At 46.2% G+C, this 23,240-nt stretch overlaps 1 protein-coding gene across 1 annotated transcript in view; it reads right to left on the bottom strand.

The window, feature by feature from the left end:
* LOC144141097 (tryptophan 5-hydroxylase 1-like) overlaps positions 1–23,240 on the bottom strand; it is a 66,582-nt gene that overhangs the window by 5,379 nt on the left and 37,963 nt on the right. The window contains exons 2-9 of the mRNA XM_077672620.1: positions 20,621–20,788; positions 16,945–17,290; positions 14,176–14,276; positions 11,062–11,129; positions 8,001–8,150; positions 7,371–7,417; positions 6,754–6,889; positions 5,454–5,580 (exon numbers count right to left, since the gene is read on the bottom strand). Coding sequence (XP_077528746.1) covers positions 5,454–5,580; positions 6,754–6,889; positions 7,371–7,417; positions 8,001–8,150; positions 11,062–11,129; positions 14,176–14,276; positions 16,945–17,191 — 876 coding nt within the window. The 5' untranslated portion in view covers positions 17,192–17,290; positions 20,621–20,788. The remainder of the gene's footprint in view (positions 1–5,453; positions 5,581–6,753; positions 6,890–7,370; positions 7,418–8,000; positions 8,151–11,061; positions 11,130–14,175; positions 14,277–16,944; positions 17,291–20,620; positions 20,789–23,240) is intronic.

The raw sequence follows: 23,240 nt of genomic DNA, 5'->3' as shown, positions 1-23,240 counted from the left end.
GAATCAATAAACAAAACCGTTCTTATCTGGAAAGTTATGGACGGGGAACAAGAGCGGAGAAACGGTACTGCACAAAGCAATGTCACATAAAGCAGCCTGAAGGTGAAGGAGTGCGACAGCTGGGGGAGGCGATTCAGTTACAAACGAGTAAAGACTCGGTGCCATGGGTGTGCAATTTCTGGATACTGAATTCTTACACTGCGGAAATGTTGCTACACCACACCCGTTACATATTTTAACGACGAAGAGACACATCTCTGTTTATTGTCATGGAGACATAAGTCGGCAGGCTCTCTCACGAGTGCACTCGCAGACCCCCTCTCCTTCCCCCCCCCCCCCCCACCTCACGATGGAGTGGTGAGTAAGCCTCGCCGTCGTGTCGAGCTGGCGGGTGCTGCGAGTGAGTGCGAGCGCCCCTCGCGGTGAGCCCCGCTCACCGCTCGCCAGGGGGAGTGCACTCACCGCCCTTGCGATACGCGGGGCCTACAGCGGCAAGCGCCACTCTTGCGCTTGTAGTCGCTGCTGGTTATTCGTCGCAGGAGCCGCCCACTGTCGTAGTTGCCGCTAGCGTTATCCACTCGTACGCGCAGCCACTTGTTTTGCTGATTAAGAGGTTTAACGCGCCGACGCTACACAGGCGATGAGGCGCGCCTTAGTGGATGGCTACGGATTAATTTTGACCACCGGGGGATCTTTAATGTCCGCCAATATCTCGAACACAGGGCCGTTTTCACTTTTTGGCACAGCGACTTGTTAATAACGCGATTGTTTTTAGCTTCAGGAATATGTCGTCACTGCACACCTGATATGGGGCACCGTGTAATGAACTCTCTGGAGGCGCGCCCATTTAATAATATGATTTGAATTGGACTTGTGACGCCGTAATGTACTGCCACTTTTCCGCGTCACGGCTCATGGAGGGACTGCTACGCGCACTTTCTGCAGATGTTGTTCAGGGCTCGTGGCGTTTTGTGTTGGAATTGATGTCGGTGACGTCGTGGTAACAAAGCGAAGGCACTTTACTACCGCTGCTCGCTGCGATGGAAGCATCACGAAGCACCGCGCTATGATGTCATGTTGCTGGTGTACATCTCTGGCGTGATTGCTACAGTTGTGAATATGTAGGCCATTTTAAAGCAGAAATTGTGAGCGGCCGATCTGATTGGAGAAGGCGTCGCATATTTTCACGGATTCACGTATTAGAAGAGCGAAACGGTTAGGATGCTGGTACACATGCTACTTGTACATGTCATTGCTCTCCACACTTTGTGGTGTGGGGAATTGTTGGGTTTTGCAGAAATCGGATTCCAGTGAATGAGTGACTGAGGACGTGCGTGTTCATTTTGCGAGCCGTGTTTACACGTTATTGCTACCTGTGAGGCTCCACTTTATTGTAGTTATCGCTGTTTCCAAAGCGACAGAAAGTGACGGGCTTGTGTCTATTCGCGTTCGTGTTGATTTGTATTCAGACCTTTGCAATCAAATCGGGCCACGGCTTGGTAGTAAGAAAATAATCAGTGCGCCCATTTTTGGAATAAAAAAATATTTGAAATTGCATGGTACCGAACGACCGTACTAGCTTCGCTTTTTATTTCACCACGCGCAACATGTTTAGTTGTCCCCGCTTGTCAAATCTTGTGGAATTCTTGTTATCTAGGGGCACATCATTTATGCATCGACTAAACTGCCGCATACCACATTGTACTAGAAGTGGTAGCTCTTCTCAATACACGCCGGCTGTTTGAGAGCCCTCCCACAGAAGACATGCTAGAAAATCGTCACTTTAATCGCCTCACTAAGGGCAAATTTGTGTTTGCGGATTTTTGTTTCCACTACGTTGGCGTTTCGTGTGTATATTGGCAATTTCATTGTTGATCGCTATGAAGGGTACGAATTGGGAACACTGAATTTTGCTGCTGAACACGGAAACGTCAATTTTTCTGATTGTGGCATCATCCGCACTTTTGTATCGTTGCTCGACAAATCGAAAAGCACTACCGCTACTGAATTGTGAACGTATAATGAATAAAATAACTTCCAATGCCAATTCTACGCTTTTTGAGACATTAAAAACACTTCTGTCACGACAAAAAGTTGTCAGAATTATGTCCGTACTATACCGAATTTTTTTTTCTTAAGTTTACCCCTCACTTTTATTGAACTGAATACAATTATCACGGTGTCATCAGAAGTTGACATTCTGCAGTTGTACGCCTTACTGCAATGCTCTAATGTGTGCCTGTGAATGACAAACGATTTATTGATGTCTGCTTCTGGCGACAGGGGCTCCTTGTTATCGTCGCGCCACCAGCTAACTGGAAGCCTAGTGAAGCCGACTGCACACGATAAAGCCACCGGCTGACTTCCGGCGTGAACGCGTCTCATTGCACTGTGTGAGAGTGGTGGTGGTGGTGGTGGTGGTGGTGGTGGTTGTTGTGTGGGATCCGGCGGGGTTAGCCTGGCTGGATATGCCGGCATGTCCTTGGCCCGAGCTCATTCTAATTAGTCAATGTTAGGGTCATTTCAACATGTGTCTCCCAGTTCCGTGCCCTGAAGGAATCTTAGTAGAAGGCGTGACACGTCAATGCGCAGCATCCAATGTCCCCTTGGGGAGATGATGCTGCCCAGAGTGTTGTGTCGGGCTGCCAACTTTCGAATTGCTGAGACCATTGCAGTCCGCTCAACATCATGCTCTAGGCAACACATTACATAGTGGTGTACAATCCTTATCACTGCACATGACGACGGAGAGGCCATCGCACGAGGCCCACCTTGAATACCTTTGCTGTGGTCTTCGCTGAACCCGTTCGGATACGGCGCAGCAAAGTTGCATCCGATCTCGTAAGTTCATTGGTGACTCAAGGCTGATGATAGAGATCCCCCGTAAGGGTACAGTTGAGGATCAAGGTATCCATAGTTTTGCTCTGTAGCAAACTGGTGCCGATAACGGAGAGGGAGGGGGTGCGTCTCCACTGTGCTCGTCTCCACTGTGGACGCCCGTGAGATAGCGTGGCCCCGCCTTCCTTGCCTTGTCTTTCCCCAGTGCTCAACGCCAAGCCCCCTGAGTCGCCTTCCTACACCTTCCTCGCTCTTTTAATACTTTCGTGGTGGAGTTTTACTGGGCATTCCGAATCGCTCTGCGCCTCATTTCAGCTTGAATTACTTTTATAACACACTGTTTTTACTTTGGATGGCTTTGTGGCAGGAATTGTAGACTGCCCAAATTTAGCGCAGCTGATAGCGTGCTTCCCGACAGGATCATTTGTGGGCGATAGCCAGTGTGGTGAATGATTGCAGCAGCTTTTCCTAGCTTTTGTTTCTAACTAGATGATTTCTTTTGTGTCCTACCGTTGTCAGAATTTGCATTGTTTCTTTTACTTTGTATTGCCTGAACAAAATAACATACATACGTCCTGATTAGCGAGGAATTGCTCATCTGGGAAGAACGTGCAGCCAAGTTTACCGCGTCGACAGTGAGATAAATATATGTGCTTACAATAACCAAATACAGATTTGTGGAAAGGGGTGATACAATTCATGAGAAAGTTAAATTCTAACTCAAATCAGTGAGCCTTTCATACCCCAAACGCTCCGTTCCTTAGATGGCCAAGAAGTAGGACACCGTTCATATCAAAATCAATGCATTAATTCTAGTAAAAATCTGATGAACCTTGTCCCACCTCGAAAAAATCAACACGCCGAAAACTAAAAAAATAACACATCTCCACGCCGTGAACGATGCCGAGGGTGCGAAGCACTGGGACAGCAGTTGTGTATTGCCGGTGTGATGAGCGTCATCGTCCGTGCGTACTGATGCAATCTGAGTTTTAAATGATTTTGAGGTGCGATAAATGCACTCTAAATGACCAGCGCCACACGAAACACAATTCGCGTCCCAGTACTTCGCACCCACGGCATCGTTCATAGCGTGTTTTTCCGCGAATTATCGTTAGATAGTTTAGGGTTTTTTATTTATTTTTACGTTTTGTACCCTTTGAAATTCGCGATCTTTGCTACTGCAGTTACCGGCGCCCTCCCCAAATTGCGCGCGGATGGTACTGCAGTGCGCGCCGCTCTCGATCGATGGCGTACAATGCTGCCTGCACGCTAAGCCCGTTGCGCACGGACAACTCCAGAGATCGGCAGGGACATTGCGAGGTTCTAAAGGGCTTCGCCCTTAATAGCTGCCTAATGACGACCACTCCACATAAGATGTGAAAGAAGAGCTACTCTTTATTGAAAAAATATCTACACAAACTATACGAGCTGCTTCACAGGCCAGGTAGACCGCTAGCCAGCGTGAACGCAACGTGAGGAGAATGGCCCCTCGCCTGCGTGAGCGCCATTCACCGTGAGTGACCACTCGCTTGCGTGAGATCAGGAGATCACGAGTTTGCAAATTATGGGGATGACGCCTCCTACGAAAATTGAACTTGTGACCAGAACCACTCCAACGAATACATTGAAGGGTTCATAGGTGGTTTTTGATGTTTCCAAAATGAAGGGAAAACAAGAAATACAGACCGCAAGTGACGCATCCCAGCGTTAATTAATATTCAATCTACAGGGTAGACGACGATAGGGCCACATTGAAGTTTTCCACAAAAAGAATGACTCATGTGGTTTACAAACAAAGCAAGCCGAAATTTCAATGCTGTAAGAAAGATCAAATTCAATGGAAACGCAAATAAGTGTCAGTGGCGGTTTTGAGTTGTGAGTGTGAGTGGGTAATGCGAGTGGTGAGTTTGAGTGGCGATTGCGGTTTTGAGCGCGAGTGCGAATGAGTTCGAGTGGTAAGGTCGGGGGGGGGGGGGTGGAGCGTGAGCGCGAGTGAGTGCGTGTGGTTAGAACGAGTGCTTAACTTGAGAGGGAGTGAGGGGGGTGGGTGAGAGAAGGGGTGGGTCTGAGTGCGAGTAAGTGCATGTGGTAAAAGCGAGGGGTGAGGCTGAGTGCAAGTGAATGCCAGTGGTGATGACGAGGGGATAGCTTGAGTGCGAGTGTTTGCGAGTCGTGAGGGCGAGTGGTGACTCGTTAGCGTCAGCGTGAGTCACTGCGAGTCGTGAGCGCGAGTTAGTCTTTGAGGGAAAATATATATTTTGAGTAAGTGCGAGTGAGTGACTTCCAGTTTTGCCGAGGCATGCATGCAGGGCTCTTTTGTTATGGTGTATACCACCATTTTTGTTATTAGGATTGATTAGCTAGTTGTAAATAAGACTTTAGGTATGTCAAATATTGAGTATGAGCAGTTGTTATCCAGCCCTATTGTAACTTTCAAACTAAAATCAAAGTAATAAACTAAAGAGTACAAATTGGACATACGATATTACAATTGCCGGCCGACTAAATTTGTTCCCGTATATAACATGCCAAAAAAGTAGTTAGGTGGTCAAGGAGGCAACAATTTTTTTCCGCACATTTCAGTGTGAAAGCTACTCAACTTCATTCCTTCTCACCGTTGCGAGCTTGTCGATTTCGTCGTCTGATGCACCCAGCGAAGCCAGTCCAAGCTCCTGGGAGAACTGCGCGAAGTTGGCATCAGCCAGCATGGGACAATGTCCAAGAATCTCGTGGCAGCAGTCTCTAGAAGTTGAAAATGCCGATGTTCATTTCGTTGGGTTGTATATAAGTTTAAACAGATAATCTGGGTTACGTTTCGCCACGGCCATTGAACGGCCGTAGTTTGTTTGTATTCAACGTGTCAGGGCAATCCAGTTATGCGAGTGGTCGCACGCTGCTGCCAAAATTATTTGGCTCAAACATGTTCGGAGAACCTTTATTAAAGTGAAGGTTCCGCTGTTTTATTTGTCCATCTGTAAAATATTATATTTACCGCAAAGCAAGTTTTTCTGGAGAGTGTTATACTGAGCACAAGGCAAGTTGTTTAAACAGCAAGCTTTCCTAAAGCGATCGTTGGCGTCCTGTCAAAAAACTAATGCATTTCCCCATAGACCGGTTGCTCGACCGGGAAACTCTAGAAAGATGTTTGGGCACACGGCATTCGCGTAAAACCGGTCTCCAATTATGTCAAGTAGTTACTTGAGAGTCGCGAAACCGTACGGTTCTAGATAAGACAATACACGCATCTAGCCTGAAGAACGAGTATAATTGTTGCCTCACCTCATAAACCACGCACCGGAACACATTTAAATTGTTCGTACGTGCCTCAGTCCACACAAAATTGTTGCTTTCATTCGTTTTTTGTTTGCGGTTTTGGGCTTTAAAGGTCTGATAATCGACTGGACGCACTTCAGCGATGGTTAGAGGCACTTTTAGCTTTCGCGTTTCTCTTAACTTTCGTTAGGAAGGGATCGTAATTTCACCTTCAATGACGAATGTTCTTGGGAGCATTGCACAACACTCCACAAGTGTAAACCAAATGTTTGCTACTGTTCTGTGTTTGATATGAGACCTGAAAGGTTGTACCCACCTCTAGAGACGTCTAGCCTGCAATCGTAACACGTTTATGGGCCACAATGATCAACTCTTTTTTCTTGAAGTGTTCAAGGGAGTTCACTAACCTGCTCTCAATTTTTAACACAGGGAAAGTGTGGGTCAAGTATTCCTGTGTTGTGGAATTGTTGAGGCATGGTCCCGTGCGTGCGTTCGGGTTTTCGTGCACGGACGTATTGCTGAGTCTTAAAAAGACAGGAGTCTGTAGCTGAAACCGTCCCTATTCTTAGGCAGTTATTAACGCTGTATTATGTAAATCAGTATGCTTTCTATGTTTCACGCTTCAGGATTCAGAGCACTTACGGTTCAGGAGTGTAGAAGGGGTCGGATCCATGTCGTATATATTGGGTGCAGTGAAAGACTCGGAAAGCCAGACCAGCTAAAAAGTCCCTGGCAGACAAGTATCCAGCGACTGGTCTCAGTTGAAATCCGGTCCTGTCTGCGTTAAAAAACGCAGAGCACATTTAGTGAAGCACTTCAGGCTTCTTAAATTTCTACTTCACGAAAGCATTTCGTACATATGAAAGCGACCTGATAACCGGGAAATGTATCAGAACTATGACATATTCCTTTATTACATAACAACGGGCCTGAATTGAGAACTAAATTGAATATAAAATTTGTAAAAATGGCACCTATTTCTTGGGGTTGCACACAACTTTAAACTTCAGTAGTTTCTGGAAATATTGTTCCATTCGACATTTTAACGCAAAAATTCTAGGTTGAATATGCTTATCCCGAAAGAAACACCAGTACTACTATAAATATCTGCACATTACTGACGCTCATTTATTTCTGCACTTGCAGCTATATCGAGATATGACAGCGAGATGCACTGGGCCTCTTCCGGGTCGTAATGTTTTGATTGTTTTTGTTACCGCCCACGCTCCCGGTGTTAAGGAACCCGCAAAAATACTCACATTTCAGGAATTCACTGACATCGTCCAGCTGTGGTATGTTATCCTCTCTGCACCCAAGAGAAAAATTTGGACAGAGGTGAGCGCACTCTACGAGGCTACTAGGCGTAGACCCATAGATGAACGTTATAAAAATAACCGGTAATGCACAATGAAAAACCAGTTTCATGCGTCTCTCTTTTATGAAGTGGCTTTCATTCCCTATAAAACAATGAAGCATTTTATTTCTTTGTCGCTGGTGTACAGTAGGAGAGATGACGCACGGGAAAAAATGCAAACAATACAGCTGAAAGGTCTCGTTCGCAAAACCCAACAGCACAGCCCTGTCGGTGCTTGAGAGGTTCTGAAACTAACAAATAAAAAGGATAAAATCGGGAATACAATCAAAATTTGGTTATCCTTATGGTAAAATCTAGACAGCGCAGCAGAAAGCTTGTCTCCTCTACCATTTTCGTTCAAAAACAATCGAAAACAGGGAATATTTGAGGGAGCAGGCGTATTTATTATTGTTCGCATCCCATCTTCCAACGTGAAAACCAGGTGAACGTAGGCTAGTCACAATTCAATGAGTAAATAAAACGGGCAGCTATGTTTTTCCCCAAATTTACAAAAACTCGACATCACCATTCCTACCTGTATCCGCAGTACTTGATGAGCAGGCGAAAGTTCTCCAGGAATTCGGAGCATGCGTGAGTAGTGTACAGTTGGCTTAGTTCCCTGAACACTCTTCCCCACGTTGCGCGTTCCTCAGTCGTGTATTCTACTCTTGGTATTGGAGATCCACTGAAAGCAATTGCAAACGAGCAAAACAATATCACAACCCAAAAACTTAAGCCGCACAAGAAGCGTGATGGCTATTCATCGTTATTAAACTGGCCACAAAGATGATATGCACAATTGGCTCTTTTCAAAAGACTGTGTTGTCTCGATAACAATGATATAATTTTGCCTTAAACATTAAGAAGCAGTAGACACAATACATAAAACACGTAATGCAATCGCAACTCCAAGCCACTTTCCTGTAGTTTCCTTATGATATCAAAGTATACTGTTTGTGCAATTGGCGGCCGTCCACCCAGGTCACCGCCAAGGATCAATACTGGGCAATCTCACAAGGGTATCTTCGTGCGCTACTTTTATCGCTTCAATGCAAATGCTGAGTTCTTTTTGTGCTTCTTTCGGGTAACAAAATGTTCTTCGTGGTTTGAATAGACCTCAAGGACTTACGAAAAGATAGATATCTGGTAGCCCACCATTGTCTCCGGAGAAGAAAGTGTATAACAGCTGCATCTTACCGCTACTCACCTACGGGCAGAAACTTGGAACCTCACTAAAAGAGTTTAACTAACATTGAGGACGACTCAAGGCGCTATGGAACGGAAGATGATAGGTGTCACGTTAAGGGACAAGAAGCGAGCGGAGTGTGCCGTTGGTCATTAAGAGTAACAGAGTGGATCTCTAGAGAAGGCACGCGGGGCAGGAGGCGGCAGAAAGTTAGATGGGCAGATGAGATCAGGAAGTCTTCGCGGATAAGTCGATCGCAGTTAGCACAAGAAAAGGATAGTCGGATATCTATGGGAGAGGCCTTTGCGCTGAAGTGGGCGTAGACAGCCTGATGCTGATTATGATGATCAGATATTTGAAGCCTAACAAGGTTATATTTTGTCGTCCTATTCCTCTACTACGAGTGCCTGAGAGAAGTCGTCCATACTGTGTACTATGTGGGCGCTATAATCCGCATGCGTTACTTTACGAGTAAAAGCGGTGACTATACGCGTCGAGACCGCAATGGGTGCGTCCGGAGCGTCTTGGGCGTTCCGTGACAAGTCAGTTACGATGTGTAGGCCACAGCGACCAATTCTCGACAGATCCCATTCTTAACGCTGGTGTCATGTCTTTCTTTCTTCTTGTGGCGTTCTGTGCACAAGCAAGGAGTCGCATGTTCTTGCCGACATGCCACACATATTAGGCACCAATAAAGGAAAATGCACTGTGAAAAGCGGAAGCAGGGTTTTACTCCTCGTACTGTTTAGATACGCAAAAAATTTTCAGAATCCGGAGGGGAGAGGAGTTTCTTAACATTGTCAAAATTCTACCCACTGCAAACTTCCCCTTTAATTGTTCATGAACGAGCATTTTGTGCACAGTCAGCGGAAATTGTGTTGTGGTAGTAAATATGGCGGGATAAATTTGAAACATTTACAAGCGTAGCTGCCCGTGTGGTATGAAACTTTTTATAGGCCCAACGTTTATCGATAATTTTACGCTAGTCGAAGCTCATAACTTGCGCGAAATATGAACTCTAATACGAACTGTTTACCTGCAACAATCGCTCATGCCGCATCCAGCAAAGGTTCACCAAGTACGCTACTGCAGAGAAAATATATTTGAGTTGTTGTTTCTGGTGCATAGGAAGAGTTGGATTTCTGCCAACCGCTCAGTCCACTCGGAGTAACTTGCTGAAGAAATGTTTAGTGGATTCAATGAACTGGTGCATTTTGCTTGAACGAGAAAATAGAGCACCCGTACCTCCAGAAATTAAAGAAAACAGACTCACAAGAAACGTGTTTACTCGCTAAGCCGTGCTCTGGGAGAATAGAACTCACAAATAAGAGGCCGGAAATTAAGTTGCTTATTCTAGTTTCGTAATGAGAAAACCGCAATTGTATACCCCGTCCACAGTCGTGTCTCTTTATATACAGGCTAGTTGCGACAACGAACCGACCACAAAACTACGGACTTAAACTGATCCAATAGCAACAATTCTTGATTTTTATCGCTTGTGGCAGGGCCGCAGAGGCCGGTTGCGGAGACCACTTGGGTGGCACTTTAGGCATGGAACGGGTGCTGCTTGTTACTCTTTCATCGGCGCAACTGTTAATATTGCGCCATGAACACGAGTGCACGCGGAATAACGGAAACGCTGCAAGAAATGCCGTTTGCGCGGTTTGTGGCCACTAAACTGTGCCCCCCCCCCCCCACCTTATTTCGAAGACAGCAGAACTGATTTTTCAATAATAATACTGATGCATGCAGCACTGGCTGTGCTGTCGGACAGGATCTGCCTGTGTAGAGAAGGGTCTTTATATTGCTCCGCGTACTACCGCAAAATGCAAACACCAGCTAACCAAATAATCACTTGAAAAAATCGGAGAAAAAAAAATCACATGACAATTACCATACTCCCTAATTCGAAATGCAACGCGAACAACAGTCTTCTCCGTCACGGCGCATATCTGCTGCGTCTCAGAAAGTGATCGCGTGATAAGTGAACGCATCGCAGCGCGCGATGCTCTGCCGTTATCTCGCAGCAATTCGCTGCCGCCGAGCATGTTGTTGCGAGTCATGCTTGAACCACATGCGAAAACGCCACGTGATTCGGATGACCCACACACAGAGGAGAAGCGTCCGAAAAAAGTTTGAGGGGGAGAACGCTCCTCGGCGGTGACTAATCGCGAAAGTTTGAGATGAAGCAAGTGAGACGTATACTGAGACATGGCGACGGACTCGTAGATGACCCCTTTGCAGAGCGTGCCACCCTTTTCCTCACCAGACGCTGCTCCTCCGTTTTCTTTCTTCCTAGGCTGCCCCGTTCACTCGCTCGGTTACGCGGACACCGCCACCTTCTCCACCGCCGCAGCCAAACCCCTGTACCGGGCGCCAAAGTGCTGTGTACTTAAACAACGCAACTTACTGTTGATATTTCATGGCAAGGTCAGCAAAGAACATCCGTCGTTGTCTGTATTCCGGATCTTTGAAACCCTGCAACCGCAAGGCCAAGAAAGAAACGTTACTAAAGCATCAATATTTTGAGTCATTACAAACACAGAGTAGGGAAAAAAGATATCACAGTATTTCCGGCGGTTGCTAAAACAGTTTCTCAAAATGTAGGTTTTTTATTACGAAAGGGGCTTGCGAAAATGTAGCAATGTTCGTGCAATAGCAATATTTTCATGGTGGTGCGACGAAAAGCAGAACATTTTTAGCATTTTTTTTCCTGAGCGACCCACCGCTCTATTCCCGCTCAAACTTCACATGAAGGTCGCATTTTGCGGTCTGTTTTGTTTGACACCGGGAACAACGACGATACTTACCTTTTATTCTAAAACTTAATATGAACGATTTTCGCTTAAGTGAAAATGGCGGTCGATTTGGACGTGCGAGCCAGCTCAAGCTGATCTTGGAACGACGGGGCCATCTGGGGATCCAGAGCAAAACGCACGTTTGGGATTCACGGTATAGGAAGGAGCCAAACGGTGTAGCAGACGATCCAAAAATCTATTTCGTCCGTAGTATGAGATGATCACAAATACTTGCATACAGCTGATGCCAATAATAATAATATATTCCCGCGGTTCATCCTTTCCAATAAACGTTGGATTTGTTTCCTCGCCTGCTTTCGCATTTTCTGATCGTCTGCTACCTCATTTAGCTCCTTCCTACCGTGGAAGGAGCCAAATGAAGAAGCAGATGGTCAGAAAAGCTGCTTACCCATTTTCTGATCGTCTACAACACCATTTGGCGCCTTCCTACCGCGAATCTCAAACCACGGCCGGACTTAAGGCGTGCGAACGTGCACGCGCCTCTCCTGCCCGGCCGTTCCCAAACGTGCGTTTCGCTCTGCATACCCCAGAGGGCGCCGTCGTCCCAAGATCAATTTGCGCTGTCTCGCAAGTCCAAATCTGCCGCAATTTTCTCATAGGCAAAAATCGGTCTCATATATTTTCAGAATCAGCAGGTGAGTGCCGTCGGTGTACCCTGTGTAAAACAAAATAGACCACAAAATGCTACTTTCGTGTGAAATTTGAGCGGGAGCACAGCGGCGGTTCGCTCAGGAATTTTTTTTTTAAAGTTCCAATTATTGTCGCACCATCCTGTACAAACATCCCAGGAAAACTTCAACTGCCTTTCTTCAGACGTTGTGGGATTAAAATGCATTTGTACGAGATGTCGTCACACTGAACGAAGTGTACAAAAGGAAATTATGACGCACTCAAAATTGCTTGAAAATATTTTTTTATTCGTCGTCATACGTTCACTGAGAACTCCTTAAGTACGTAATGGCAGAAAAAAGTTTGGTTTTGTTTGTCAAAACTATGAGTTCCTAACTACACATCGCCGTCGTAAAACAGCCATTTTTGCTCGCTCGGCAGAGCGAGAAGACTTAATTCTGAAAATGAAAATTGATGCTCTGGACTTACGACATAGTCTGAAATGCACGTTTGTTCCTTTAATCAATGACATAGTGTTTGTTGAACTGCGCACAAGTGCGGTCGCGTACAGGTAGTTGAACGAGTAGAGCCTGTAAGCCCGCACTCGGCTTCCAGATTAGTGGAATTCATCTCAATCGAATTCACCCATGCATCCGGCTTAATACAACGCGACCTCGAGCTCGTTCTTGATTGTTTGTTTAAGAAACAGTACAACTGCTGCCACCTATACACCATTATCAAGACTTCAAACACATGCACAGGGAACAACCAGCCAATTTCCTACCCAGCTACTACGACGTCAAATTGACTCGTTTATGCCATTGACTACCACCGACCAAAGCCGCCGCCAAGAAATATGGCTGTGCGATTGTAGAATGGCTTCTATCTTTTTTAGCCCGCACCACTTAATAAACGCTAACAGGGAGTTAACGGGCTGATAAATGGACTTTCAGTGTGTCTCTCTTATTTGTACAATTGCTCTTCTCAGAACGCATCCAGAGATGTGCCGCGTTTTATTAGTCCACATAACTTCTATTAAGATAGCAGTTTTGTAGAGCCCAGGAACTTTTCAAAGCTGTTCAGTGCGGGCAAGTAAACCAGGCGAAGTAGTTCCCTCCTGCGTCCCCGCTGACGGTCCGTAGTGCAAAATTTTAGCATTTTCTTTTCATTACTTGTCATCTGTTATAGCTAAGCTTGTTTGCGTATCCTCTTTACTTTAAATTAGCCACTGAGGTCTCGCTCGCAGGCGCTGAGTTTCTTGCAACATTCTCAGATGCCGCTCACCTCCATGGCTCGGCCGGCGTTTTACAGTTTGTGTCTGTACGCTTCAGCCTGTTCTACATGGTAGGAAGTTACCAGTGAATTCGCATCTACGGCTGCGTTCGTGTGGCGAAACGACCTGCTTTCATATCTTCGGCAGCAACAAACATACATCGTTTCGCCGCACGATCGACGCCGCAGATGCGAATTCGCACGTCAATTCGCACCATGTAGAACGGGCTTTAGAGCTGGCATCTTAACAGCGTGCTGGCTGCGTATGCAGTAGAAGAACAAAAACGCGCGAGCGTTCCCTCATAATCAAAAACACCGAGACCCGAAAAAAGCATCCCGTGAAACAGGGGATTCTTCGCTGTGCAAAGAAACGTGGTGTAGTCCGCGAATATGTACTAGCTCGAATGCGTGAGGCACGGCAACGACGCCTGGGTACCATGCAATACGGTTGGTGTCGCGAGCACCCCACCCAGAAGCCATAAGCGGAACCAAGACGCGCGGCGGCTGTGGAAAACGAGAAGTGCGGTTTAAAAGCTTCCCTTTACGTTGATTCCCACCTACAGTGCGTAAGACCCGCTATTTGTTTGGTCAACACAACGGTCCTGGCGGCTGGAATAAGTTGAAGGAGTTACCAACGGTTACGAAATGTATTCAAATGCTGGTGAGTAAACTTATGCAAAATGGAGAGACGAGTGCGCTGGTGTCGTTTCTTTTTCTCGTCCGTGTGTCTGTTTGCGCTTAAGTTTCACTCATGGGTAAACTTATAGTTGTATTAGAGTCCTCATTACGTCCTCATTATTATAGTCCTCATCATGTGCACTTACCGGGTGGTCAGCATCCAGTTCGGCCCCGTACATAAGCACTTTATTGGAAGTCTTGTCCAAGTCCGAAATTTTTCGGGGAAACCATGGCATTCCGGCGAACTCTGCATAAACATTTGAAACACCAAACCAATTATTAGCTCTAATAGTGGTCATTTCACACCTAAGTAAAGACTTCCGCAAAGGAAAGTTTCAATTCTGTATATACTAACGTACGCCGCAGGGCAGCTATCTAGGTTACAATTTTAAAGCGGAGCTGGATATGCTAGTTTCCAACCAACCTGCGTGCGTCGACGGTGTCCCATAGAATGATTATCGTCACTAGAGCCAGAATAAAATGTTCTGCTGCTATTATTCTAATGCGGTTGTCTTGGAAGAAATACACTGAAATTGGCAGCTAAGTATGTAGACTTTGTCATTACGCTAAGTTTAGATTGATTGACAGTAGGGTTTAAAGGCCAACTGCACTCAAAATTTCGACCGCGTGAAATCACTGTTCCAGCATAGTATGACTAAAAAGACCGCGATGTGCGAAGTATGACGCCTAAAATGGGCGTAATTACACCGCAAGCGACCAGCTAAAATCGACGATTTTGAAAACGAAACTGGGCAAAACGCGGCCATTACGGGCTGGCGGAAGTGACGTATCAGCCGTCGGCGCGAGCGGCCAGACGGCCTGGCCTGACGGCGAGAGCTGTGCTGCCCGGCCGACGCGGCCGGCTCGCCCAGCCAGGAGGAGAGTGAGCGCGCACGTGCGGGGGTGTGGGATGGATGGATCTGAACATTTATTAACTGATATATTACAGAGAGGTAGCTTGGAGAGAGCCGTCCCTATTGGATAGCACCCTCCTCACAAAACTAGGTGGAGTCCCTATTCGGGGACCCCATTGGTCGTGACCGCTGTCCGAGCACGCTGAACCAAGGCCTGTTGAGCCGGTAGGTCCAGGCAGCCGAGCAGGGCCGCCTCCCAGTCCTCTCTTTTGGGGTGGGGATTAGGGGGAAGGGAAGGGTTTCTCTGACATGCCCATACCATGTGGTAGGTGTCGGCCACCTCCCCACAGTACTGACAGAGGCCAGTGAAAGAAGGGTCGAAGTGTTTCATGACAGCCGGGCACAGCAGCGTATTTGTATAGAGGCGGATAAGTGTTCGCTCGTTGGCCTTGCCTAACCCCCTGAGGGGGGACGGGTATAGACGATGTTTCTCCCTGTATTGGGCGGCGATGTCTTTAAATGATAATAGTGGTTAACTATCTGGCTCTGGGTCCTTTGGGTCTACGCCGGGTGCCCGGTAGTTGAGTGCACGGGCGGCCGAGTTGGCAGCCTCGTTCCCTGGTAAGCCCTGGTGACCTGGAGTCCAAACGAGATATCGGAAGGTGGGGTCCTTGTCCCGACAAGCTCTTCGAAGTATTGCCTGAGCGGTGGTGGTGATCCAACCCAGCTCGAAATTCCGGCACGCTCCTCGCGAATCGGATAGGATGAATTTAGACGAAGCGTGGGAAGCTGCGAGGGCGATCGCTACTTCTTCGGCATGCGGGAGACGCGCGGAAAAGCGAGCGCTCGTACCGCAAGCACGACACTATCCGTGCGCTCCGACAACAGCACACCGCGTAGGCATGATGTCGCGACGACATTTGAAAAGGAGAGAACCGCACGGTTCGAAGCCTCTTCGGAGCCAAGAAAGCCAGGCGTACCGGCGTGAAATACAAGTTTCCTGGATTCTCTCGCTGCGAGGCAGGCCGATCGGCCTGGACGGCTGACATGTCACTTCCGCTAAATGGCTGTTTGCGCGACACGGCGGCAGGTTCTTTGTCGTCTGCAAGGGCGGTATTTTGAGTGCCTGAAACTGAACAACCACGCGTTGCACAGAGCTACCAGTCGCGTCACAGTAGTTCTCATCGTACCTACTACCTTTTCTGATGGAGGCGAAAAGCAAAAACGCCCGTGTGTACGAGATTTCGGCGCACGTTAAAGATCCCCAGGTGGTCAAAATTAATCCGGAGCCCTCCACTACGGCGCGCCTCATCGCCTGCGTTGCGTTGGCGCGTTAAGCCCTACAATCGTCAATCATCATCATGGTAACTACTACACATTTCGAAGCCAATTAGCCAGGGTGAAATTTGAGTGCAGTTGGCCTTTAATGCACCGACGCAACGCAAACGATGAGGCGCGTCGTAGTGGAGGGCTCCGGATTAATTTTCACCACCTGGGGATCTTTAACGTGCGCAGAAATCTCGAACACACGGGCGGTTTTGCTTTTCGCCGCCATCAAAAAAGCGGCCGCCGCGGCCGAGAATCGAACCCGCGACCACGTGCTCAGTAGCACAACGGCTTAGCTACTGAGCCACCGCTTCGGGTTTTACGTCTAGTTTCACTTCTCGTTATTAGTTCACACGAGGTTGTAAACGTTGCAGAATTCTTGTATGCAATATATGGCCGTCTGCGCAGGCAGTTGGATTATAAGAAACGGCTGTCCCTCTTATATTGTCAACACCTACATCGAAACAAATTACGTAATAATTATCCGCTATGGCGTGTCTAATATTACGCAGCGTTAGCTATAATTGTTATTAGTTTGTAGTTATCAGGGAAGTTGTATATACTGTGAAATTTCCGTCCGGACCAGCATCCCTTCACTGGCCGTCCATCTTCACAGTAGTGCAAGGGCGCTATATTTTTTTGTCAGCAAAAGTCCAAATGCCTGCTTTCAAGTGCGCAAGAAGGCCATCTGCACAGAATTGCACAGACACACGTCTCCGCACTGTCTTTTCTTACCCGGAAGGTCGTCGATACAGAGGGACTCCCCGGGTATAAGACTTGGACCACGAAGAACCGCCGCCGGCGTCGTTGTCACCGACGAACTGGGAAGCAGCGGCTGTGCGGGGCCTTGATCTCCGCCCCCGTGGGCGCCATTGTCGTTTTGTTGGGATGAGTCAAGCAGTAGCTTTCCCTTAGAAGAGTAATACTCCTTGAGTTCGATACAGTCCACCTCGTGCTTAAGAGCGTGGACAACGTCATCCATGGTACGCTGGTCGCAGTCAACGCCGACAAAAATCTCGTACTGCTTCGGGTTCACTTTAGACTTGCGAGATTCGATGTGTAGCACGTTTACATTTTTCGCCTGGGAGAGAAGTAAAACGAGTTTCAAAGTAAGTGCACCGCCTTGCCGACCAAATCATTATAGTGAATCCTTTTTTCCAAAGACAAGCAAGAGCTGGCAACACCAATCCACCTACATTGAATTCATCTTCGACCTGGAACGTCTGCAACATTATTTCTCACATTTTCTCTCTAATTCCCCACCCTTTTCCGTGAAGCTTTCGGGCATAGAAAGTATTGAAATAAAAATAGATTAGTGTAAACTGATGGGGGTAGAGCGTAGACCGAATTTGTACAAACTTTGTAAAACAAGTCACATGTTTCTTCTCTTGGCTCTTTCTTGGGAACCAACAGAAAACAAAAAAACAAAGAAAACGTTTTTTTTCATCTTACGCTAAAACGAGGCGTGTAGATATGCCCGAAAAATAACACTACTTGAGAAAATCTTCTTTAGCTAGGATCAGAGATTGTGTGACATCCTCGCGCGTGTTGGAAAACGCCACGTGGAAGAGCCATTTTACAAAGACCAAGCTTAGCGTGAAAGCGAACGCATATTGCTGTTTGCGTCGGAGCGCTTTAAAACTGTCCTCAAGGGAGTAAACTTAAATAGTCAACCACACCAGCAAACGTGTTGCCGCTCGCGTCGGCGCTCTGCAATTCTCAGAAGGTATGACATAGTCCGTCACATAGTGTGACGTGTTGAGGCGACCAAGCGTGCGACATAGGAAAATGAACGTGCCGGTGTGTGTGTGTGTGCGTGTGTGCTCTTACCACTCAGTGACCGCCAAAGTTACATGGCGTTCAGAATGTGACTTGACCCTCAAGCTTACACCTCTCATCACTTATGCATGCAGTTGGAGTGGAAAAGTTGTCAATAGGCACTATTTTGAAGATGAGTAGAGTCAAAATGAAAGTGTGTGCGTATTTCTCATGGATAACGAGTGTGTGCACAAGGCTTCGCTTTTTCAGTGCCAGAATTGCGGCGTAGTTTTTATTTCCGCCCTTCCTGGAACACTTAGGATGCTATGGCGCTTGTTGTGCGGTTCAATTGTCACTGATATATTCTGGTTACTCTTGCGTGGGCATAGAATAACAGAGGTAACGAAAGCTGAGCAGGCGTAATTTCAGCTTGATGCTGCCTCCACCATCCAATCTTTACACGTGAACACTATTGTTGCCACTATTGATATATGAACACTCCGTGGTTGGCAAGCTTTCCCTAATAAGCTACAATGTCGTGTGGTATACACGCCACACTACACTACAACAAGATATAAATTTTCCTAACGCAGCTTCAATAGTAAAGGAGTTCGCACCGGTGTAGAAGTCGGCACACTTTCTCACAGCACTTTCTTTTTTACCTATTCATGAGGTTTGTTTTGTTAAGTTATCTAATGTTTCTCAAGAAGACCTATCACCTAGTTACACGCTCAGTATAAGTGTGAGCCATTGAGAAACAAAGGGAATGAATTTCCGTTTTGTACTAGTGGGCGCCTACATTCTCTCGTGCATTCACAGATGTGTACTTGTCATGAAAATTGGTCGTTCGACGTCACAAATTTTCACTTCTGTTGCTCCTTCTAGTAACATCCTCTTGACTTTAATCTTCGGACTTTTTGAAATGTAGGAAGCAGATACTGCTAATGCAAATACTGTGATTACCGAAAATCCGGATACTTTTTTCTAGTTTATCCGTTTTTTTCAAAACACTAACCTGCCCGCGGGCTAAGATGAAGCAAGAACAACGAATCACCAAATACATTTCCGAATTCTTAAAAGCCGCTCAGAATATATTCATAGAAGACGCTCATTGACGATGCTTCACACAACTACAAACGCTGTCTTGCAATTTCTAAAACATCATGTAGTTGCATCAACTCTAGGGGTTTTATTTAAAGTTTGTTAGGTGGACTTTGTCATGTTACAGACTGAAAATACGATATTATTTTCGCACCAAATGTTTTTTGCTGGAAATTTTCGTTTACTCCTCTTTTTCTGTCACCGTATACATGGCGCATGTTTACCATTCTTGCGCGCTGGCACAGTTCATCATTAAAACATTATGGTGTTGAAAGATAAATTACAAATAATTACACCTATTTGCACATACAAAAAAAAACTGAAATTATCTCTTTTTCCCGCAATGTGTACCTGTTAGACTTGTGCTCTCACCGGTAACGTGCGTTGATGGTACGCGAAAATGGGAAATTTTGGTATACGCAAGATGACAATAAGATTTCACAACGTGAGAACAAAGATCACGCGTCTATTTTGGCAATTTTTTGCATATTACACACAGAAAATAATGACGTGCACCCGAATGCGTCTATAGTAGCAAGTGTACTTCAATTGCTGCTTCGTTTAACTGGAAGCCAGGAGTCAGAAGAAAGCAGTGGCGTGGGTTCTGGAAGCGCAAATGAGTAATAAAAATTTCGAGCCTTCAAAAAGCGTGAAGGTGAATTACAAGCGCAGCTTTTTTGGCACACAACATAGAGGTGACGCGGAAGTTTAGGCACCATTACTTTTTCCTCTTACCTCCCTCTCAGCACCCCTTCCCGTGAACCAAACGAACGGTTAGACGTTTTCATTGCACTACCACACAAGAAGCTGGGCTGCTCCTTGCACCTTTCTGGTGGCATGCACCGTTGCTGTTTTCTCATATCCCTCTCCCTGCACTCCTGACCTTGAAACAACCGCGGGATTCGTCGCTTTGTTTGCGCAAGCCCGAGAGACGCTAACCTGGCTTTGGCTGAGCTTACTGTTCATACACTGACACTACAAAGAGCAAGCTGTTTGTTGGGTCTGGCCTGGACTAAAAGTCCAGTTTTCTTATTTGTGCCAGGTAACGATGCAATAAATACGCATAAACATACGGTAGCAGTGCTGAAAACATCAGAACACTTGTGCGGTTTCCTGGAATGACTGACGGCCTGATGCTATAAGCAACCAGCATTTGAACAGCCCTCATCTTCAAGGTCTGTGGTTTCACCACTGCTTTGCTGTAAATTAAAAAATTTAAGAACTTTTCCACCGACCGTTTTCTTGAATGTTTCGACCTGGAGCGCTTAGTTCGAACCCTACGGTCAAAGCCACAGATCATACGGTCAATAATGGACAGCTTTTTTTCTGGCCAAATAAGATGCAATATATCAAATTTTCGTGCATTGATTGAGAAAACGTTTATTTGAATTGTACAGAGTGAAGATCTCGCCGTGTTTCTCTATGCGTTGTTTTGTCTTCAGTGTTTTATGTCGCAATAACTACAATACTTCGCGCTACCTTACGCAGAGGTCAGTTTGAGTATCAAGTTCACTAAATATTCACTGAATAATCAGACTGACTTGTGGGTTACCTTGAACACTCTGAGAGCTCTGACCAAGCCACCGACTTGGTTGCGCAACGAGAAGACGACTGCAGAGTTCTCCTTGCCATTTGTGCCGTTTCCTTGGTTTGTAGGCTCGACCTCCGGGGCTTCCGGAGTTTCCACCTCAACTGGTGCTTCCTTCAGTGAGATTTTGCTCTGTGTAAGCAACAAACATGGTGAAAATAAACTGAAATGAGTGTATCAGATGCTAAGTTTCAACACAAGGGAAAGCGTAAACACGGTGTGATTTAAAAACGCTCAAACTGCACAAAACATTCAGTGTGGTCACACTTTGTGAAGGATGACGACCAGCGAACCTGGGCGCCATTCCAACAGTCCTCCAAACAAATCACTTCTGTTTGTAAGTTACAGTTACGCGCACATCCTAAATAATTACCAGAAAGAAATATTGAAGGACCTGAGATTTATACTGGAGAAAAATGAAACGCCCGTTTTCCTCCCACAGAAGCCTATGTATTTTCATAACGCGGGAATTTCAAACTATTTACAATTTCAACGCGAACTACGATAATACTAAGAGTAAATAAAACTTGGCGTAATAATACAGTCGCCTTAGCGGCAAATTTCAGCATAATATTTTCGAGCGCGCACAAATTACGTTGAGAGGGAGACAACATTTTACGCTAGCTCTGGAGTGAACGCGTCCATTTGTTTGTCGATGCGACCCGATAGACACGAGCAATTTTGCCCAGAAGCTAGCATGAGACCGCTTCGCTGTAAAAATTAAAAGACTGTATCAAGCGGGGTATAGAAGTACGTGAAATAAAACTGCGGAGGAGGGTGTATCAGTGCTCAGTGACCAATCTCTTCGGAACAAACTGTTCAGGGGGGCAATCTCTGGCGTGGAAAGCTAAGCCCTTAAAAGGAAAGGCCGGCAGAGGGAGGCAGAAAGTTAGGTTAGCAGATGAGATCAAGAAGTTTGCGGGGATAAATTGGTTGCAGTTAGCACAAGACCGGATTTACTGGAGATATATGGTAGAGGTATTTGCCCTGCAGTCAACGTAGATCTGATGATGACGAGGATGACCAGGATAATGATCTTCATGATGATGATGATGATGAATCTCTGAGCTTGCGGCATCCTAAGCCAGGAAGTTTCGTGTTCTAAAAGGCGTTGCGGAAGCTCAATTATTGCATAAAGAAATATAGAAACGCCACCGCGATAGGTATAAGCGAGTTACGCCATCACCCCGGGCAAAGCTATATGATTGGTCGAGAGATTCGTTGAATTGAAAGCAAAGATGTTAGACGCCCTTCGAGCGCCAAGTGAGCGAAATTTATGTCAACAGACAGTGGAATCGGCAAAACATCAAAACGCATTTCCTCGTACTGACCCCGTGCCGTTCACTTGCTCTTTCTTGTAATTCTCGCGGTTTGCAACACCACTGTGGTATGAGCGTTTAAAACTCAGGCTACACTGGATTACGTTGCCCGTGGAGGACATAGGTCTGCCCGCAGGGTTTAGTTCGAGGGCGAAGTGCAGAAACAAAATAGCTGAGATTTTGAGTTCTTCAACGTTGCGGCGAAGATTCGACGACATTTTCGAGCATTGTATTTTACAAGCAGAGGCCATATCTTGACTCCATAAGTTCTCCGAAATTAGTCATGTTTTTTTTTTGCGTAGGCAAAACGTAAGGAATCACTGGCGTGTGCGCACAGTTCCGAGGCAGGCAGTGTAATTTCGCCCTAAGCTTATAAACATCACAAAGGAGCCATCCCATATTGTGGATATAGGATACAGAAACACGTATACGTATTGGAAAAATAAAGACGGCAGCTGAGGCTGGAAAAGGAAATCTAGCGGCTACAATTGGCGTCAACACGACTAAGAGATCAAATGGCATTGATCCAAAAGTGAGCGAAAGTCGTGTGTTTAGCTAAAGGGCATCACACACTTTTTTTGTGTATTTTGTTCGTTTCATTCGCTTTCAGCAATACAGTTCAGCTCTCTGAAATCACAAGTAACCTGCAAGCTGTTGCGTTATGACCTCCCCGGCCGTATCCGCCACCATGCTATCTTCTGGTTACAAGTTTATGGTGGTCCCGCAGAAAAAGACAGCCTAACGAGGGGCCCTGTGATGCGCAAAGAACCTCGAAACGCAATGCCTGATAATGGCACAGCGTATTGATGCCACCGATTCACTCATTCATAAAGCTCAAACCCAGTAATGAATGAAACAGGCACTCTTCTTTATAGTTTTTCTCTTGAATTCGATCATGTAACCAATGCAATGCGTTAAACTCTTTTCGTGAAAACCCATTTACTGCCCTCTTGGGTTGCTGTTATGCCGAACCAATATATGCTGTTTTACTGCCGCACATAAAACGAAACAGTCGACGTTCTTTGACGTTCTTTTAGTGCTGACTCGCGAACGGTTAAAATTATTGTTTCTTTTGCTAGAAAGCAGTTGTAAACTGTTCCGCATGCGAAACTGCACCTGCTGCAGAATTACGACGATTTTACGGCTCCGAAGGTCTGTGAAATTGTTTGCACGATGGAAGCTGGCATTTGTTACTTAAGCTGTTACGTAAGATCACGCGACTTTTACGCAGGGTAAAGTTAGCAATGTGTGACGTGCACGTTCAG

The sequence above is a fragment of the Haemaphysalis longicornis genome, unplaced genomic scaffold (genome assembly GCF_048455015.1).
Source record: "Haemaphysalis longicornis isolate Haplotype H1 unplaced genomic scaffold, Haemaphysalis longicornis Haplotype H1 scaffold_6, whole genome shotgun sequence".
In the NCBI taxonomy this organism is placed as follows: domain Eukaryota; kingdom Metazoa; phylum Arthropoda; class Arachnida; order Ixodida; family Ixodidae; genus Haemaphysalis; species Haemaphysalis longicornis.
This window is presented reverse-complemented; position numbering and strand designations above follow the sequence as displayed.